General features: G+C 44.5%; 1 protein-coding gene across 1 annotated transcript; it reads left to right on the top strand.

The window, feature by feature from the left end:
- Nucleotides 1-4,127: 4,127 nt before the first annotated feature.
- FOXQ1 (forkhead box Q1) lies at nucleotides 4,128-6,956 on the top strand. Its single transcript, XM_065752550.1, is given in 3 exon segments — nucleotides 4,128-4,923; nucleotides 4,926-4,993; nucleotides 4,995-6,956. Coding segments are annotated over 3 exon segments (1,140 nt in total). The 5' UTR covers nucleotides 4,128-4,763; the 3' UTR covers nucleotides 5,907-6,956.
- The last annotated feature ends 14,783 nt before the right edge of the window (nucleotides 6,957-21,739 follow it).

Raw genomic sequence — 21,739 nt, 5'->3', positions numbered from 1 at the left:
CTAAATTAACTCATCATGAAATATGTTGTAAATACTATGTTGACTTAACCTCCCTCCTCACTCTGTACTCTTTATGTCCTGTACCTTCTCAGACGGCAGGTCTACAAAATAGCCCACAGAGGTTCACCTTATGCCAGTGTGAAGCCCCATTAAAGACTCTAAGGCTTAATGTAGCTAGGAAGAAGAAAGAATTACCTGTAAGTTATTTGAGACTCATGACAGCATGATTCCAGTTCCGGCAGCAGTTGCTAAATGGCACAGCACTTCTGATTAGGCCTCGCAAGGGATACCTCAGTGGGTGAAGCACAAGATGAAGACTCCATAGAGCTCAGTTCTACAGACAGCATTGCAACTGACTTGCCAAACAGATTTCAGCAGGACATCTCCCTTTCACTCCTCTTGGCTGTAAACTGGGTGAGCTCTGAGATCTCTGTGTGGGAAGGACAGTGTGAGAACAAGGAATTACTTCTGTAGTACAAAGCATTAGTAACAACAGCAATAATATCATCCTCTTCACAGGGGAAAAATCTGTCCCTGCCCATTCTGTCACAATCCAGTACAAAGGAGAAATTTGCTGAGATGTAGACTAATTTATGGGACATGAAGTAGGCACAGGGAGGAAGTGATTCTAAGCCTTTGGGCCTGGAAATATTTCCTCTCAAGCAGCAACTCCCAAGAAATGAAACATCTTGTTATTAAAAAAAAAAAACAACTTCTTGTAACGTCTTGTAAATAAATAAAAAAAAGAAGATAAATGGAAGTCCCCATAGTAAATTCAGCTCTTGGTATCTGCCAAAGACACATGGGAATCCCTTCCCCAAGGGAATGCTTGTTCTTGTGAAAAACTGCAAATCTGTAGAGTTCACAATGAGAGGATTCACACAGACATGCATTCTATCTCAGTGATCAAACTCTTCCTCTCAAGGTCTAAATGAATTTCCACTGACCTCCTTTCTTATGGCTTAGTCTCCAGCTGGATTTTCTTCAACTATAAAAATGTATATAGTGCAATTAGCCAACCTCCACAGACTCTGTAGTTCATTTATGCATGCTAGGCAAGTCTCCCGCTGTGAGCAGCCCATCCAAAGAGAACTCTTTGAACTGGTCTATTGTTGTTCATGTAGCGTATTGCATTGTCCAATTTCATCATTCCTGGCAAGGCACCGCACTCCTGCAGCTTGCTACAGGAGGAGGAAAAGAGATGATGAAGCACTTTGTCCAGCTGCTATGCCGGACATCTCAGATGTACAAATAAGCTTGCCTACCACCAGCTATAAGACTCACCCTGTCAACACAGAGAGACATTTGTTGACCAATTGTGCTTATAAGATCTTATCTGAAAGTATTCGCTAATCTAGTTAGCCATCTGGAGGGACAAGGGACAAAAAAGAGAGTAAGAAAGGTGAAAGATTACAAAAAATAAAAAACAAAAGCAAGTCCATAGAGGCAACACACCTTTACATAATACTTGCTAGAGTGTACAGCCAAATCTTGGCTTAAAGTACCAAGTAACACAACTGGATCGACCAAAAAACATAGCCACAATCTCATAGTGGTGTAGCATTTTGCTACATTTAGTAGGGAATATTTCTAGAACTTAAAGGTTGAGCAAACTGCCTTACCTTCAAACACACATTGGCATACTCTGAAATAAAGGAGTCAAATACTACAGAAAATGGGAAGCAAAGTTGTGTGTGTGATTTGCGACCCACCATTCATGTTTCTCTTCTTTGTTTTTGATTAGGTACTGTTTTGGGTAGGAAAAGAGGGGGTCATACATCAAAAAAGAAGTCCTGCTCTGCTGTGCTCAAGAGGAAGAGACATTCCATTTTAGAACAAAGAATCTGGATTTTTTTCACATTGCTTCTCTAAAAGGTTTCTGGAGGTTTCTCTTGGGGTGATGGGGGTGGAATGTTTGGCTTTGCTATAATACAGCACATCAAAGCGCTTTTGATGTGAAGTTTACTTAACAGAATCAGTTTTTCCGATGATTGTGTTAATCTTTATAAACCTGAAGGCGATACTGTGCCTTTTAAAAAACTATAGCAGGAAAAGACTTGAGGTTACATACACTCTCAGTGGTGAGAGACAGGAGCAGTTGTACTACTTTGCCTCTTCTTAAAACTACACCCGTTCCCTCATGGGCAGCAACGGCAGCAGTCTCAACTCCACTCCCACTTGGGTTGAGAAGATTATGTTTAAAACATGCTCAGGTCTCACGTAACCACCTTCATGTGTTTTCTCAGGTAAGAGCCACAGTAGATTTCCGGGTCACTTTGCACTAGGATTGGCTGAGAGAAAGCATGGAGGCCTTGAGCCCACACAAGAATCAGCACTGATCTTAGGAAGGTATCCCACTCCACTAATAGCCACTAATTGCATTATTTTGAGCACAAGCTCCTGTCCTCTCTTAAATCCTGCAAAACCAGCTTTGCCATCCCCTCCTTGTCTTGAAGTATGGCTGTGAAAAGCTTCTGTTATGTCTGACGTGTTTACCTACAGCATTTGAATTACTTTCTAAGTTCTTTGAATAAAGATAAGAGACAGTGTGTACATTTTCCACACAAATAGTGGAACGGTAATAAAATAAACATCAAAGGTAAGCTAGAAAATCATCGCTACTTTGCTGCCATTTATAACAAAAGCAGGAAGAGGAAAAACCTACCCTCGCCACTGGCATCATCTTAGAAAACACGAGTTTTGGAAGGAACGACGGCTTTTTCCCATACGTTTAAGCACAAACATTGGCACCTACAGCTAATGCAGCACTTCACTGAAAGATCTCGGTTTACATTGCACAGGGAGAATAACAAGAAGCCAAGAGAGGTCTCCCTCCTCTTATTTTTGTTTCTCAATCGCCTGTTTTTCTCAACTGGTAGCTTTAGTGGGAACAGGAAGGCATCAAACCCATTATTAAAGCTAGAAAGAATACAACCAAAAGGACAGGAGGACCTCTTATTGTTCACTATTTAAGACCCACACGAGGTTGAAAAAAATGACAAAGCTTTGAAACATTGTGCAGGTGCGTGTGGGAATGTCTCTTCAGTTCAAAAGAGATGGGGAGTGAAAGTAGCGCTATTTGTTTCTTCTGAGGGTCTTTCAAATCTGCCTTTTTTTAAGTTCCTCCCTAGCACACCTTGGCAGCTGGAGCACAGCATAGTCCTAGCCAGAGTAACACTGCGTTTTTGGAGCATTTGTCCTAAAATAAGGGCTGATTCAGAAAAACTGCTTTTGGAAAACGTGGAGCAATTCAACTCTTAAGTCCTGGACACAACATCCAGAGTGCCCAAATGAGAAATAGAACAGAAGCACCGCAATGGATTTCTGCTGATGTTTTGTTTTGGTACTGTTTTGCAGACGCCAGCTCTACTGCTGTATGGAGTCGAACAGGGTTTTGCAATTGACTTTGAATGGAGAGCAGGGTAGGACTGAAGTTTTCAGACGAATTACTGCCATCTCACTCTCATCGTTGAAGTGTTCTGTCCAGCGCTGCTGGATGGGACTGAACATCTGACTTCAGAACGGGGCATAAGACCACGACAAGTGCAAAGCTGAAAACAAAACAGAACAATCGTGACTATTTTGTCTGAAAAGAAAAACATCTAGGTAAAGTTACAGAGTGCTTTGTCCCAGCTTTTGTGGAAAATTTATAGTCACGGTGTTATGAAAACGTTATAACAAAGTCACTTTAAAAAAAAAAAAGAAAAACACAATAAAAGGTTTTATTGGAGAGCGACAGCTCTAACGTTGCAGACATGCCATCGGAAGACATCAAGCGACGGAGCTGCGCGCACCGCAGCACGCTCAAAGCTCTCCCGTCACACAGCGCTGCCTACCTGCTCCCACCTCGCCCTGCACCCTGGTTATGACAGCAGGGGAGAGGGGCCAAGGCTGTCAGCCCACGTAAACCGTGAGGGATCCCCAGCTGCGGAGCGGCGCGGTGTTCCGACAAACAGGTTGTTGCGCTGCCACACTGCAGCGCGCCGCTGTGCGCAGCAGGTTCTGCTCTGCCACCTATGAGCCGCTCCGCATGCTGCACCTGGAGCAGGGCCGGAGCTCCACTCTGCGTGCCCGGCATGGAGGAGGCACCTGGCAGGAGAAAATACCCACGCGTTTCGTAAAAAAGAAAAAAAAAATAAGAAAGAAAAAAATCTTTCCAACCAGACCTCGCTGTCATCTGGGCTAATTGCGGCTCTGATACGGCTATTAGGGTATACCCACCTTTGCTACCTTGCTTCCCCACCCACCACCCTTTCAGATCTCCGTCCTGGCTCCGCCTCTCGCCGGCGTTATAATGGGCTGGTCTGAAAGTGGTGGAGAGACGCAGAACCACAGGGGAAGAGGGAGATAATGACAATAACCCCAATAACCCCCGTCACCCGGTTGCTGTCCGCGCCGCTGCGAGGAGCCGGGCACTGACGAGAAGAACCCGGGCGGCGAGAGGAGGGAAGAGGAGACCTCGGCTTCTCCCGGAGCATCGCCGGACGGGAGCAGCGGAGCTCCCCGAGGAGCACCGAGCACCACCGGGGGCGGCGGAGAGGAGAGGCTCCGGCCCGACCCCATGGAGCCGGCGGCGTGACGAGGCGGGGGAGACCCTCGCTGCGGGAGGAGGACGCGGAGGTGGCAGCCGCACCAGCCGCCGCCGGGGAGCTGTCCGAGCGGGCGCGGGGGCAGAGCCGCCCCTCCCGCACCCCTCGGGGCCGCGCCGAGGGGCGGGGGTCACCGGGCCGAGCCGCGGGGCGCGTGGGGGCCGCGCCGCCGCCATGAAGCTGGAGGTGTTCTCGCAGCACTACGAGGACAAGCTGAGCGCCGGCAGCGATCAGGAAGGCAGCGGCTCGCTCTCCCCGGCGCCGGCCGACAGCGAGCTGGGATCGGACGGGGACTGCGCGGCCAACAGCCCGGGCGGCAGCGCCGGCAGCTCCGGGCGGCCCCCGCCGCCAACCCCGGCCCCGCAGCCGCCGCCGCCGCCGCCGCCGCCGCCGCCGGCTCCGGCCGAGGGCGGCAAGGGGAAGCCGTACACGCGGCGGCCCAAACCGCCCTACTCGTACATCGCGCTGATCGCTATGGCCATCCGCGACTCGGCCGGGGGCCGCCTGACTCTGGCCGAGATCAATGACTACCTGATGAGCCGCTTCCCCTTCTTCCGCGGCGCCTACACGGGCTGGCGCAACTCGGTCCGCCACAACCTCTCCCTCAACGACTGCTTCGTCAAGGTGCTGCGCGATCCGGCGCGGCCCTGGGGCAAGGACAACTACTGGATGCTCAACCCCAGCAGCGAGTACACCTTCGCCGACGGCGTCTTCCGCCGTCGCCGCAAGCGCCTGAATCGCGCCGCCCCGCCGCCGCCGCCCGCCCGCCCCGCAGCCGCCCCGCAGCCGCCGCAGGAGGCGGCCGCAGCGAGCGCCGCGTCCCCCGCCGCCACCGAGGAGGAGGAGGAGGAGGAGACGGCAGCGGGCGGCGGCGGAGGGGCGGGCGGCGGCGCCAAGTTTTCCAGCTCCTTCGCCATCGAGAGCCTCCTCCGGCGGCCGGCCGGCCCCCGCGTCGCCCCGCAGCCCCCGCCGCCCGCACGCCTCGTGTGGCCGCCGCCCGCCGCCCCGCACCTGCTGCCCGGTCATCACTACCCGCTCCTCCCTTACGCTCAGCCCTCGCCGCCGGCGGCCGCTCTCTACGGCGGGGGCTTGGTGCAGCTGTGCGCCTACGGGCTGGGCGAGCCGCCGCTGCTGCTGAGCGGCCCTCACGGGCATCCCCAGGGGCAGCCGCCGGCGGAGCGCTCGCGGGCGCCGCTCTTCGCAGGGGCCGCGCTCCCCGGGGCCTCCCCGCCCTACGTCCCGCTCCGGGCGCCGAGGTCGGCGGCGGGGGGCTCGGCCCCGTTCCGCCCGTACGCCGTGGAGACCCCCCTGGCGTAACGCAGGAGAGGGCAGGGAGCTCTGGATTCCGCACTTCAACTCCCGTAGCCTTCCGGCGGACGCCTCGATGACTGTGCCTTAAAGAAGTGACAGCGGGCATCACTTCGAACCAAGCCAAAAAAAAAAAAGCCAAAACTGCCCTTCGGGACATAGCCATGAGCCTCAAGTGCTTCTTACTGTGCGCGGGGACCGCTCCGCTTCTGCCTTCCCCTCTCCGCCACTCGCGGCTGCGCTGCCCACCGGGAGCGGGCGGGGGGTGGGGGGCGGCGGGGGCTGCTGTGGAGCCGTAGGTCCGTGCCGAAACGCCGCGCATCACTGTGCCAAAAAACCTTTTATTTTCCCCTCCTGCCCGGCACCCGACATATCATGGGAAAGGAGGACATTAAGTTATTTATAAAAGCAGTGTTTTTCACACGAGGAGAGTGCCGCTTTTTTAATTAATTATGGCTGGGGGGCGAAGGGGAAGTGGAAGGAGAGGGGTGTAGAAGAGCGCTGTCACCTGCGCTGTACACCCAAGGCCAAGCCCTCTGCTACTTGGAAACAGTGATTTCTTTCGTATTTTATTTTTGTGTTTGTATATACTAGATGTGCGTGTGCCCGGCGCCTCCGCTGCCTTTTTATTATTATTATTATTTTGGTGAAGGACAACGGACGTAACCCGGTTGTCATCTCCGAGAGCAAGGCAAAGGAGCGGGCTCCGGCTGCCGGGGAGGCGAAATCTCAGCGCCGGGACTCAGCGTGAGCGTGGGTGCTGACAGAACACGTTCAGCCCTCGGCTGCTCCCGAAGCGCGATGTTTTCGGGTTGCTCCGCATCGCCACGAGAAATCGGGGCAGCCTCAGAAAGACTGAGCTAGGATAAAACAGGGGGCGGGTTTAACTGCCCGGGGAACCAGGTTAGAAGTTAGTGCGTCCCCCAACTCAGAGCGCTTCTTTTTTTTCTTAATTATCATTTTCTTTTTTTATTTTTATTTTTTTTAAGCTCTGAAATGGTCATTCCGGGTAGGTCTGCTTGTTCTCGTAATAGTAATAATAAAAAGGATGAAAAACGACGAGCTTTCTTTCCCCTGACTCTTCTGTAACCGTCACCCAAAGGAACGCTGAAGCAGAATTTGGAGTGCGGGCTGATTCCTAATCGCTCTCGTTAGGGACCTGTCTTTCTGGCCCACCCGCTCTGGCCCTGAGCCGGGGGTCAGCCCTCGCCCCTCTCCTTCCCCACCCGCAAACACTGCGTGGAGAGTGGAGGTGCGCCTGGAGCGCAGCTCTTCAGCAGAGCACACGGCGGGTGGAACCGCCGAGCTGTTTCCATCCAGCTCCAGCAGATTTCACGGCGCGTTTAGCTCAGACCGTAACATCCATCAGAACATTGCGAGAGATTAGTGACTAATGGATTAAGTAATCCAACCCTTGAAGGAATTGGTTTTTATGTACGCGCGCACACACACACGCTTGGTATTTCGACATCATTGTGCCTTAGAGGCTCTGTGCAAATATCCAACAGCCCTCCTACAGGCGATCCCTTCCCCTTTCTTTTTAGGAGCACTCAGAGGGAAATTACAGATTGACAGAACCGACGGAGACCAGCAGTGATCACCACTCAGGGTATTGACGGAACAGCACCCAATAAGTGCATGTTTTATTGAATGTGTGCAAGCACGCATATACATGGATACAGCAAATGTATATTTAGCAGGATGACATTTGGGTTTTTGCCTTTAAGAAAAGCTCCTTTTTATTAAAAAAAAACAACTAATCCAGCCTTAATAGGAAAAGAAGCCCACAGGTTGTCAACCCACAAATCCAGGGGTTAAGATCCACAGAGAATCCACGGAGGGCATCACCTCCCACCCTAAGGAGGAGACGGGGCTGGGACAGTTTGCTTTCAAGCACATGGATTTATGGGAAATAGAAGGTAGCAGGGTCCCAGCCCAGCTGTCCCATGCACAACCACCCCTGCCTGCAGTATTCCAGGTGCCCACAGCCAGAGCAAACTCAACATGGGGCACTGCCATCGGTGCAGGCTGGCAGCTGTGATGGACGGGCACCAAAAGACAGCACCTGTCCAAACACTTCCAGCAGCAGGTAACCAGAGAACCCACACTTTACATTTTTGTGCGGAACAAGCAAATTAACCATTTTGCACACCTTCCCCAAACAACCAGGTTTGTATGGCTGGGCACTTTGTCTTCCTTAACATCTAATAAATCAGGATGACAGAACAGAGAAAAAGCATTTCTCCTTTTGATGTTTGACACATCAGCAGTAAGCCAATACTTTTGTGCCCTCTTCTTTCAGCCCCATGAGGGGCTGCATTGCCCACCCAATGTATCCAAGTGCTCTTGGGGTGGGTACAGGTTGGGATACAGAGGGGAAATTCACACATTGTACAGGCAGACCTGGTTTCAGGACCACAGAAAGCCCCAGTGGAAGAGGGAGCATCACATTTTCATCTGCATTTTCATCTCTGTGCAAAAACTGCTACACTGGGAGCACTCTTCATGGTTTGGTTATGGAACACCTGATTTGAGCAGAACTGCACCTGATTTCTACAGCAGAACAACTTTCAGGGTTTAACTGCATTATTTTAAAAGAGATGCTGCTTTCCAAATAAATATATATTTGTTCCTAACCATTTGAACTTTCAAGTTTCCCTAACACAGTCCTACCATGCTCTAGAAGGGAAAAAAAAAGTCACACTCAACAACCAAATTATTCCCAACAAACATTTTTGATGGCTTCTCCCCCCATTGGCACTCTATAGTAGGTAGCTGTGAAAAACAGTTACTTGGATCACATTGGTCCTAACCACTTTCCTAAATCTCTTTATATTTTAACCTACTGAGCACCATAAACTCCTCCTTTGTGGATTAAATCCAAATGTAAAAGAAACATTTAAAAAGAACTTTACACATTTCAAGATTTAATAGATGTCAAACACAAGTTCATTAAAAAAAAATAAATAGCTTGCTTAGAACTCACACAGCAGGAGGATACGAGAATACTCCCTTACATTCCCCCTTATAGTGGATGCTATGAGGTTTACTCCTTTACCTCACTGGAGAGATGTCAGTAGGGCAGCCCTTTAACTGTGTTCCTTTCCTATCAGATTAATTCATCCTATTCACCAACCACATCTGATGAAGCCTGAAACCTGCATTCAGCTTTTACACTCAGTGACCCATAAGATGGGATGAATAGCCCTTCAGTATCACTAACCCTCTCAGGAAGTAGCCCACTGAAGTTAGGCACTTCATTCACAAGCCATCTCTGCACAGCAGTGCTAGCTACAGGGCTCAGTTCAACCCAGATCTCCATATAAAGCCCCCATGTGAAAGCACAGCCCCTTGGTACCAGCCTAATTTCACAATGAGAGGACTAAAAGAGGGTGAGTGCAACTTTCTTCCAGGATCTTCTCCAGTTTTTCTGTTAATCTTTTTCAGAAGAGTGGTTCTTAGCGGCAGGATGTAACCAAACACCAAACCCTTAATAAGGAAAGCTTTGTCCCAGTAAAAAGACACACAGACTTGAGTTCACACATCCCTCATCATTCACCGTGGTTCAAGAAGTCATAGAGTCAAGGAATCACCGATGTTGGAAAAGACCTCTAAGATATCAGAGTCCAACTGTCTACCCACCACCAATACCACCACCCCACTAAACCAAATCCAAGGTGAAATTTCCTGCACATAAACAGGGGGATGACCACAGTTCCATACAGAAGGATAGAGTGTCCCAACCAAAGGCCAGATTTTGCACAATTCTTCATTGAGCTGGGGGAAACTTTTCTCATAACAACAAACAAGAGAGTTCATTTATTGTGCCAGACTGTTTGCCTTTTAAGTCTGAAGTAGACATAAAACCAAAGGCAAAATCCACCTCCCAGCCAAATTGAATAAGCTAAAGCTGTGATTTGGGCAAGAGTGATTGTACCCTGTTGCAACTTTGCTGTGTACTGCAATAGCTCTTTAATAATGGTTCCATCTTTAATTTATGTTCTGGAAAGGAAAGCTTTTCTCCTTGAATAAGCCACTCTGACTTCATCAATGCTCTCAGAAGTCTTGAGACCAGCTTCAGAAGAGACATTGATGAAGCCCACATCACTTGACATAAGATCAGACAGATGTCAAGAGAGAGTCTAGGCTTCTGTGGATGTTCAAACCAATATTAATGCATCATTATTTAAGTTACTTAGATTACCAGTTTCAAAAAGCTAGTAATTTATGGAGTCTCCAGCCTTACATAGAAGCTAAACATTGTTATGGCCTTCAGGAAGTTTAACATCTGGATAGACCAGGCCTTCGTCCTCTTTTCCAGAGCCAGAGGGGTTGCACATAAGGAAGGACTGTGAGTACACACTGTCATAGTATTTGCACTCTTGCACCACTGTATTGTTTTCTTTGTTATGACACGTTTCAAAATTTCTGAGCTCTTTGTAGCAGGATGGCATACTAATAACCTCCTTTGCTATGGGGAAAAACAATGCTTCTGTGGGTTCTTTCCTTAATAGCAGAGCCTATTCAGACAGTACAAATCTCTTCTTCAGGCTGACGTATGAGTAGAGTATGTGGCACTATTAGACAGAAATGGTTCAAGGACTGTCAGATAGAAAAACATGCAAGGGAAAAAGACGGGTTTGACCCCTCATTTCCCAAATTCCACTGTACTTATTTTCTATCATAGCTATTCATTGAGTACATGTTTATAAGCAGTATATAAGGGTTCACTGATGTTTTATAAGCATAATTTAGCTGTTTTAGTGTCCAGTAGGTTTATTTTAGCTGTATTTGAACTATGGCTGTTATTGGAATATTACTCCATTACCATATTACCTTAAAATAACATGTGACAACCAACTGGTAGCCCTTCCTAAAAAATCTATTTCTTGTTATCCTCACTATTACTAAAGCCTTTTTAGTCTGCAGTGGAGAAGCAATGCTAATGAACATCACACCAGAGAAATACTGTGCTTATCTACTAGTATTCTGGGACTCCACAAGGCATCCCAGGCTGCCTCCTTGGATAGAAAACTCTGAAGCAAGACTTCTGGGAAATTAATTTTCCCTTGGCAGTATTTTCCTTGACTTAGAGATCACAAAGTCTGAGAAGAAACCCAAGAGTCTGATTTCCTAACTTTGTATTTTTATCAGTAGCTGTTAAAACTGTTCAGATAAACCTCATCATACCACACGGAAGTTGTTACAGTCTTACTTCAAGGTTTTGCGAAGATAATTTCCTGTAAGGCCTCGGAGGTTACCCATCAAAACAGACATATGACACTAAACTATTTCAACTCCTTCCACAGCTTTTGTTGTTGAAAACTGCACCATTTCGATAAAGAAATGCCTTTTCTCCACATATTCAATAGGAATCTATGATAATATAGAGATAAGAAACATCTAGAACTACTTCATTCATTTTCATTCTGTTTGTTTCAGATAGATCATGAGAAGGGCAGCATCTTGCAGACTTGTTTAAGGTATCCAAGCTATGAGGAAATAAATAACAGAAAACATTCTAGGTGAGAAATGTTAATTTATGTCACTTCATAATTATGGATTTTTAATGGTACTTAAGATTTCTAAGCCAAATACTAAACCTAATGCAAATACCTTTCATTATCAAGCAACCAGTGTTGCTCAGGGTACTTCATACAGCCATCTTCAACATCATAACATGTTCGTTACTCATCCTCATCACACAAAACAGAACTAATTCTCCTCTTTGGCATATACAAGCCTCAATTAGTTGCATGTTATCATCACATTCCCCATTAATCACTTAGCAAAACTGTACAGATGCATGGCAACTTTCTCACTTCTTCCTCATAAGTCAGTCCAGGAAGCCCCCCAGTCATTTCTGCTTTTCTCTGAACTCTTCTGTTGTATCATCTCTTTCTGACTAATCATACACCATAACAAAGGCATAGCTTTGTGTCATAATACCTGGAGTCATGTCAGATTCTTCCCACGCCCCCTAGCTCCAGAAGAAGCAGGTTAAGGAAGGACAAATGTTATCTTACGAAGCAGCCAGAGCACACAGACTCCAGCTACCCAATCATATCAGCAGCAACAACACAAATGCTGTTCAGTGCAACATTTCAGTGAAGTCTTGTTCAAGCAGAGGAGCAACGTTCCCCTTCTCACCTCCCTCAACTCCCTTATCCTTCTCCAACCCCATTCTTGAGGAAGGTTTGAATTTCCCCATTCCCCAGGAACTAGGTGCTGCTCCCCATTTCTTTTGGGAAAGAAACGCAAAAGAGATAGGGCTTTCCTATTCACTATGAATAAAGACCCCCCCCATTTCATCCTGTTCCCAGTGACAGCAAGGGAGAATTTCCTCCACAATATCATTTGTCACCACAGATGATAGGCTCAAATCTAACCAGCTGATTTGACAACCTCAGCACATACCATAATCTTGTTATGATTTCTTCCTCTCCAGCACAAACAACCAGAACAAGGAGCAGGAAGGCTACCCAAATTATATTTAATTAGTGCTTGCATCAGTAACATCTGTATTAGACACTTTCCTTGTTCCTCGTGCAGCTGAAATCTGAAGACCAGAAGGACCTATAACTAGCTTAAGAAGTGAAAGGCAGCTATTTGCATAGTTTGATTTAAATGTGGGGGAATTATGCTGGGTTTTCTTACTGGGTGGAGATGACACCTCAAACTGGGAAACATTCTGAGGCATTCAGAAATCAATCAGCTGGTGTTCAGTTTTGACAGCCTAGATCAGTGCCAGGAGCCTGTTAGTTGGAACAGCCAGTTGGCCTAGCAGAGAAAGAGAGAGAGCACATGGGATGAATAGTTCTAGAGGTTGTTTGCACTAATTAACAGCAGTCACAGCTTGTCTCATTCCAAGGTAGCACATACGCCTTTCTGTTTTCACCTCCACAGTGTGGTATCAGCTACTGGTAACTACTTTAGTTTCAGGTGTAGTGTTATGTTAAAAAATAATGCTGTAGTTTACAGCAGGAGACAGCTCAGCGCCACACTGCTCACTTCTACCAGCAAGATAGGAGGGAACTGAAAATAAAAGTACAAAAAGTTCTGGGTTGAAATAAAAGCAGTTAAATAAGATAAAAAGGGGGAAAATACTGATATACAAAGCATTCACCAACCACAGTAGCCCCCACAATTCATCCTAGTTTTACTGCTCAGCATGATCTTATATGGTGTGGGACATCCTTTTGGACAGTTTAGGTTAGTTGTCCTGGCTGTGTCCCCTCTAAGCCCAGTGAACCTGCAGCCTCTACACTGGCAGGCCTTGTGAGAGCTCAGATGTCCTTGACTCTGCACAAGCACTGCATAGCAACAATTAAAAACATCTATTATCAATATTATTCTTATCCTAAATCCAAAATGCAGCATCATACTGCTACTGGGAAGAAAATTAACTATTCACAACCAAAGTCAGGACAAACAACTTAATTCTAATTATTATTTTAGGAATATATTTTAGCCCCTTTTAGCTCTGTGCATATACACAACTAAAATGTGCTGCTTAGATTACAGGATCACCCTAGTTTTCTTCCTACGTGGTTTCTGCATCATCCAGTAACAAGTTGTGGGAAGGAAACAGGCTTGCATAACTAAAAATATTGTTCTAATGGTCCTGACTCAATGGAAGTCAGAAGAGAAGGGATCTCTAATATTAAGAATAATATATCAATATTCAGGTCCTAGGATTCTAGAAGTGCAGGTACATAGGAAAACTATGCAAGTCAAAAACTGTTCAGCCTGCTTAATATCAGGAAACATAGAAACTATTTTAAAGTAACACATTAGTTTTTAATTCTTCTCATAGCCATCTTTATTAGGAATACATGCATTCATTACTTTAACAGGATATATTCTAATACAAGGGACACAAAGCAAAAAGCAAATTCTTTATGGTATCTGCCTGTCATAGTATAAGTTTAGAAATAAGATTTTGTAGTTTCTGAACAGTCACATGGTTCTGGAGTTGAGCCTGGATCAGATAACAATCTGAGCCACGGGGCGCTTCCCCTTCCTCACCAGAAAAAGAAGCCTGACTTAGTGTGCTGGTGCCTGAAGGTCTCCCAGGCAAAGCAAAGGTCTGAAAAGTTGTACCCTCCTCTTCCTATTCACTCTTATTTAGTTACTTTCAGAACAAGACTGGAAGCTGCTCAAGATATTTTGATTGGGTGCTCTTTTAAGTGCCATCCATTCATCTCCTCCTCAGTTGCAAGTCCAGTAAGCAGCATCCTACAATTGGAGACTGTCTCCAAAGCCCAGACCAATCAGACAGTGCTATATAAAGTAGGCCACAGAAGCACCGCCAGCGTTCACAACACCAGAAGGACTTTGTATCCATAAACATGTTACTAGAGTCCACTGCACAAAATACCATATACTGCCCTCAGACCATGACTGCCACATGCACACTGTTTCTACTGATAACAATTGTATCCCAGCCCATATACGCAACCCATAAAATCTGGCGAGCAGTCAAGAACAGAAACCAATCACTGTACTTCACCATTTGTAAGTGGTATAGGACGCTCAAATCTTACAGATAACACATGCTAACAAAACAGCTGCTAGGAATGAATGCAGTGAGGAATTCCTTTACATTTATTTGAAATATTTTTTTATTCATTAGCAAGAGCAGATTGAGAAAAAACTGAAAATATTTCTGTACCCTAACCGAGAAGTGCTTTCTGTTTATCTTCAGACTTACAGTTTCATTCCACAACACAAAAAGTGAACGATATCAACAAAACAGGACTCTAATTTCTCAAGGTATACCCCATCTACATGACAGATAGTTCAAGCTGATATCAGCAGTAGTTCTCATATACACTAAATATCTCAGTCATTCAGGTCCGGTTGGGAGTGGCTCAGTACCCAGCAGAGCCAGGAACTAAATGTAAGCAGCTATACATTAATCTTAATTGCTGTTCTATAAATAGACTGGGAAAGAAGCTAATGGGAAACCCCAGTCAAACTGAGCAAGCAGAGTCATAATGAGGGGTATTTCTTTTTGCCCCCTGCATTATTAAGTGAACAAATGAGTGTTCAAATTAGAAGGCTCATACACTTGCATGAAACTTTGTTTTGAGTAAGAGGTTCACGCTGGCATAAAGCCAAAAATGAGCCATTTTTGCCTGTTTATCTGCTGCTATATGTTTTCATTTTCTGCTGCCCCTTTTCTTTAAACTCTCCTAACTAAGAGCAAAATTAAGATGAATACGTTGATTACTTAAATCACAACTGTTTTTCTGGGTCTTAAGAGTCTTACAAAGAACCTTAAGAGCACCACCTCAAGAAGCTGTGGGAGACCCATAGGAACTCAGTTGTGCTGAGATCACCACCGACCAGGTCGCATTCAGGTTTTCCAAGGCTTTCCAGCACATAACAAAGAATAGGTTAAAGAAACAATTGTCCCTGCTTTCGTGTATCAACTAACTCCACAGGTCTCTACCCCACACAGGCTGTTTCCATCACCTTGAGGATGTCATGAATGCTATGCCTTCCTTACCATTAAGGTATGGGGCTTTCTGATTCCACTAGGAGGTGAAAGCAAAGAGCAATGCTTGGAAGATCTGCCAGCCCAGGTCTCCCAGCAAAAAATATCCTTGTTTGTCATTCAATAAAAAATGGCTAATCCTTCAAAGTATGTATTCCCAATCCTTAATGGTGAATCACAGAAGGCAGCAATTCAATAGCCAGGATCAGCAACTCCTCAGTCCACAGCAAAAAAAGAGGAAAGCTGCCCTCTCATGTATGAGGTACAGGACCCTAGGGACAGACCTGAGGTCCAGAGTGATGATTCATACTCCTCTTACTACAACTTCTCGCAGGCTGCCAAATGGAAGAGCAGCTTTGCCCAAGCCCTTCCAATAACTGCTGCCTCTCAGTGTGATCAAGCCACAATCCACAGGCACAACCAGAAGGACCTTAAGAAAGGAAGAAATAAGCTGTAGTCCCATGAAGGCCTTGCAGCAGCTTTTACAACACATCAGTCTCAAGTCAAGAGGTTTATAAAGGTTTCCAACTTAAACACTCTTATCACCATGGGCAGCTCTCAGCACACCACCCTGAGGGTTCCTTTCTGCCCCATCAGTACACTGATACCTTATCATCATTTTCCATCATGTAAACTCAACTACTGCTCAAGTTACAAATGTAGTAACTATATAGTGATAATCATTCATATCAGTCTGAAAACAGACCTAACCTCTGAGATGTTCACATGTACAGACTTGCAGAGGAGTTTGGTAGTTATATTTGCATAAGGCTCTCCTCCAGCTGTAAAGTTTGAATGTACATAAAAGTTTGATAACTTTAAAATAGAATTTACATATCATCATTGGAAAAGAATCATAGTGAGGACAAAGCCAAGGATGATTTTCTATTAGAAGAAAAATTCCTGTTTGAAAGCATTCATGCCTCAAAGTTTAATTTGTATTATTTTTATGTAGAGAGACATGATAGATGGTCATATACTTGCCTCAGTTTTTCATTAGTTTTATTCCCCCACAATAGCTGCCTTATTTACTGCTTTCCTTCAAAATAAGGGAAAATATGAAAAATAATTTTGATGTAGCTTCAATGGAGTACTTCATATTCAGATATTCAATATACATGACCTATTTACAAATGCAAGTCTGTTATTTAGCAACTTGTCATTTATACTGACATGATATAGACAACTGAATTTTGTACTTCAACTACAGAAAAGCTACACATTTCTATTCACTTAAATAACAAGGTTGGTTTTTGTTGTTGTTTTACCAACTCCATACTATGTATACACTCCACAAAAGTATAGGTTAAACCTGGCCTCAGCTGTACTATGAATACATGGCCAATAGATACAAAAAAAAGCTTAAACCTCCAAGTACTGTTTTTCATCGATGCAAGTTGTGCTATGAAGAAGAAAGATTTTGCCTGAAAAGAAGGACTTGGAGCTGATTTCTTGCTCTGTAATTAGAGAAAGAGCCACAGGTTTCAAAGAAAAGGGAATTCAGCCTTCTGACATGAGGAAACAGAGCAAATCTTTCTGGACAGCAGTTCACACCTGCACTGAGGATGGCAGAGCTGACTTCACTGTTCATCACCTAAAGTCCCATCCCATACATTTTATTGAAATGAAGTAGCAGTGCGCTCTGGTGAGTAAGAAGGCCAATGGGATCTTGGGGTGTATTAAAAAAAAAAAAGAACGTGGCCAGTAAGTCGAGGGAGGTGATCCTCCCCCTCTACTCTGCCCTGGTGAAGCCTCACCTGGAGGTATTGCGTCCAGTTCTGGGCTCCCCAATACAAAAAAGACAGGGATCTCCTCATAAGAGTCCAGCAGAGGGCTACAAAGATGCTAAAGGGTCTGGAACACTTCTCTTATGAGAAAAGGATGAGAGACCTGGGTCTGTTCAGCCTTGAAGAAAAGACAACTCAGAGGGGTTCTGATACATATCTGTAAATACAAAAAGCATGGGAGGCAAAGGTACAAGGCTGGACTCTTCTCAGAGGTACGTGGAGGTAGGACAAGGGGAAATGGCCACAAACTGAAGCATAAAATGTTCAACACAAACATACATAGGAACTTCTTCACAAGAACATCAGGAGACATTCAAGACCCACCTGGACACCTACCTGTGCAACCTTGTCTAGGTAGCTGCTTTTGCAGGGGGTTGGGCTTGATCTCTAGAAATCCCTTCCAACCCCTACAGTTCTGAGATTCTGTGAAAGAGACAACTTTGTCTCCTGTCCTGTACCTGTAGAGTATGCTGAAAGATCCTGCAGGAAGCTTTGGATATTCCTAACATATAATAGGACCCTCTGTTTAACAGCCATCAAGAACCTTTCCCTCACAAACTTGTCCCATTATTTAAGTCCTTATCAACTCTCTCAGCTAAATTCCGCAACTGGCCTTGTGTCAAATGAAGAAGTACCCCTTGCTACTCTGCTGAATGTGCCACACAGTAACAGAGCTCAGGATCGACAGATGTCAGCTGGTAAAAATGCAACTACTCCTCTAAACACCTTTCTCTTAAAAGAGTCATCTTTACCACATTCTCTCCTTAGGCATTTCTTGAAGAGAAATTGAATAATATTATAGAGCAACTTATGGTCATCTAGACCATATTTACCCTAACACCTTGAGATGTAGTGTTGGTTAGGAGTGCACAGGGATGGGAGACCTGGAACCACAGAGAGCATTCAAAAGCTGAGCATGCCATGGATCTATATATGATCCAAACAAACACTGAATTGATAATCGTGAACAAATCTTTACTCAATGCTATTGTTTTTCTTCAACTGCTACTAGCTATGCTCTTTTCATTTTCATTAGGAGAAAACCAAATAATGAAATAAAAACCCCTGTCCTGTGAGAATCACAGTTTCAGAGCCACATCTGCTGCTATTTTTTTTTTTTTTAGGAGTTTGAGTTCCCAGGCATCAAAAAGTTAGAAATACCACAGATCTGACAGATCAGCTTAAACCCACATAAGTCATCAGTATTATATGCGTGGTTCTGCTCCTTTGGCTGTATGTGAGTTCATAGACCTGAAGGAGAGAGTTGTAGAAAACAGTTGTCTGAGTGATCTTCACGATCTTTCTCAACCTCAGTGATTCAGACCTGAGGTCATTCAGAAGACTATAAAAGCTAGAGGAAACATGATGAGGCTGACAGAGTCATGCTTGAAACTCCTGCAGGTAATCCCTGCACTCCACCATCCATAGTACACTACAAGACTGAAGAATTACAAACAAGTTCTATCTTGTCCATCATTTATATACAAGTGGCAGAATTTTGGGGGACATTTCTGCAAGTCTAGCTTTCTGTGGTCAGAAAACTTCATCTGATTTAATAGGCCTGGGCTACAATTACAGTTTTGATTACCAAAAAAATGTTTAACTGTCATCTACATTTAAAACAAATTTATTTTTTTAGGCATGTCCATCATTACCCAATCAGCTGTGAAGAGCAGGACTGTCTTCCTGATTACCCAGAGAGGCATTGAAGGAAGGCTTTGGAAGAGATTCCTGTTTCATATTTGTAAATCAGCCAAAGACTATTAAAGCAAGGAAAATCACCTTCAGGAGAACATAACATCCATCACACTTTTTCCCCTTTTCCTGAACAGCTTCTTTTGTTTAATGTTAGCTCAGTAACAAAAAAGTCATTATGACTTGCCCAAGCTACAAGATAGCTTAAATATTAACAAGCATGTAAAGTCAGTGGAGGTAAGAGCCTGGAGCTGTATAATAATAAAGCAAAGCTCAGTGAGATTCCATAATTATTTGTTACACAACCCAAGAAACTAGCTAGAGCATTTCTAAGATTATGCACCTCTCATATATGATGTCTAACCATGCCAGAAATTACATAAGGTTTTTTTTTATAACAATCATTAGTCATTAAAAAGGCAGAACAAAGGGCCATTATGACCAAAGGTGGCAATCCAAGAATGGGTTTACTTAGGATCTGATTCAAAGCCCATCATAGTGACTTTCATACATTTCAATGTGCTTTGGATCCAACATTCGCTATCTTCTACATTGGACAGTTTCATTTCAAGGCTCTGTGGGGCTAGAAAGTGAACTGTGGAAGACTATGGAGGAAATAAAAGTAGACATGTCCCTGTCAGAGCTGAGAGTCCAGACCTGGCACTTGTTTTGATGGCAGTAGCATTGGCTTTACATCCTTCCAAAGAGGAAGCTGGCAATCTATTCCCAAATGTGGGTTCAGATGCTTTCTAGGTATTTAAGTTCTGGGCTTTTGGGATACATTTTGGGAACACTGCCCTGTGCACCCTGTGCAACCAGCCCTTGCACAGGTTGCTGCCAGTACCTGGAACTGTTCAGGTGAAGGTGAATGTATGCATACTTGCACACTTTTTACATCACAAAAAATGCAAAACACATGACCAGCTGTACAGTTTTAACAGGAAGATAACATCTGAAGAACAGAAATACAACTTCTAGAGGGAAGCCTAACACTAGCCACCAATAAAGCCTTTGGATAAGTGCATATAGCCTAGTGAGACAAATCATCTTTAAGCTTGCAGGTGGTTTTATATTTCTTCCTTCAGATAAATTGCAGGCTGTGGAAAAGACCTGTACTATATACAGAAAAACAGGGTTGCCAAATATACAGTTTTATACAATGATCTGGAAAATATGAGATCAAAAGGAAAAAATAGAACAGACTTTGAATTGACTTGGCCAGGAAAAATCTGTAGGATTTAGTTCATAAATTTCACAACTGAAGACCTACTATGTAACGTTCATCGTGATGCGCCCGACATCAATATCTTTTAAGGAAGAAAAAAAAGAAAATTCACAGAATACAAGCCTTCAGAATCTTAACTATCACAGTAAAGTAGGCAGGGTCCAGCCAGCTGTTATTCCTTTTCCTAATCATCTAAGGGCCATTTAATGAATTGTTAGGACCCAGGTAGATTGCTTTGTCCCAGAAAATCTTTTACAGTTCCCTTTGCTTCGTTACTGGATCCCTGAATTTTCTACCTTACCTGCAAGACCCAGGTCTGACAGTCACTCCACTGCAGTACTCAGGACTGATGAAGCATCCTTGATGCTTCCAACTTTGTTAGTTCTTTAACCCACAGTCCCCTATGATAACGGTTTAAGAGTCACAACAACATATGTGCTGCTATTATAAGTGGTAAATTCTCCCATTGCTCTTCCTCTCCTATTCGCTTGGATGTTGACCGAGATATGTAACTAGTCCTTTTAGTTTGAATGTAATTATTCGTTGAACTGCTTGTTTAATTAGCATACCATCAAGAAGAAAAAAAACAAGCAAAGCATTTGTAGAGGTGTGTAGATAATCAAGGCAACACTGCAGCCTGCAGGTGCCTTTTAAGATAACACCAGAACACACATCACCAGAACACACCTGGATAGTCCCATTTTCCACTTCCAAAGAGTACAATAGCAATGACAGAAAAATCTTCTGAAGTCACTATAGAGGGATGACAGTGTGAAACAGACAGAAATAAATGGTTTAGACTCATTTTATAAGCACTGTGAAAACTGACTTACCTCTTTCCCCTTTTAAGTAAAAAAAAAAATAGTCTTCACAGATACATTCATGTAATCCTTTGTGCCTTCTTTGCTCAAGAAAAGCTAATAGCCTCAAGAAGAAAAAGAATGCAATTGTGAGCAGAAGTGGGCTACAAGGTACCACTTCACAGTGGTAAAATGATCTCTCCACTCTGCTGAGCGCTACTCTAATCATTGTCTTCTTCCACTGCTTCAATGTGGACTACGCCTTGGATGCAAGGTGCTCTACCAGTACCATTTCCAAGTTACTTGGATCAACCACTTCGCATAAATTATATCAACTTCAGATCTTCATCAGTTCCTCCAGTCAACAAGAGTCAGCAAACATAGTCATCTTTTACAGCTTTCTCCACATTCCTACACAGTTAATTCCAGCATACTCCAAGAATCTGATTAATTTTGTCCTATTGAATTTTAATAAAATTTCTTTAAGACCTGCTTTTTAAATCATTTATAAGGAGATTCTCTTCTACCTCCTCCACTCATTCATGTGACCTCCAGGACCCTTTTGTGTCTTTTCTTCTACTACCCAAAAGCATTAAATGAACTTGCTGCTCATCTCTTTCACTATGCAGCAAGTATGCATGTTCTTGGCAACCAGAGCGATCCTCCCCTTTTCAGAATAACCTCTCCCTTCCAAGAGAGGTTATTCTGATGCAGCAATCATTCAATCTATCTGCCAGGTCTCTGCAGTACCTCTTATAACTTTGGCTGTAGTCTAACACTTTAGTTTTTTTATCACCATTCCTTTGGCACTAACGTAGAGATATTCCAAGTGC

Source organism: Cyrtonyx montezumae, unplaced genomic scaffold (genome assembly GCF_038088225.1).
Source record: "Cyrtonyx montezumae isolate F1298 unplaced genomic scaffold, pur_monq_1.0 scaffold_8, whole genome shotgun sequence".
Taxonomy (NCBI): Eukaryota; Metazoa; Chordata; class Aves; order Galliformes; family Odontophoridae; genus Cyrtonyx; species Cyrtonyx montezumae.
This window is presented reverse-complemented; position numbering and strand designations above follow the sequence as displayed.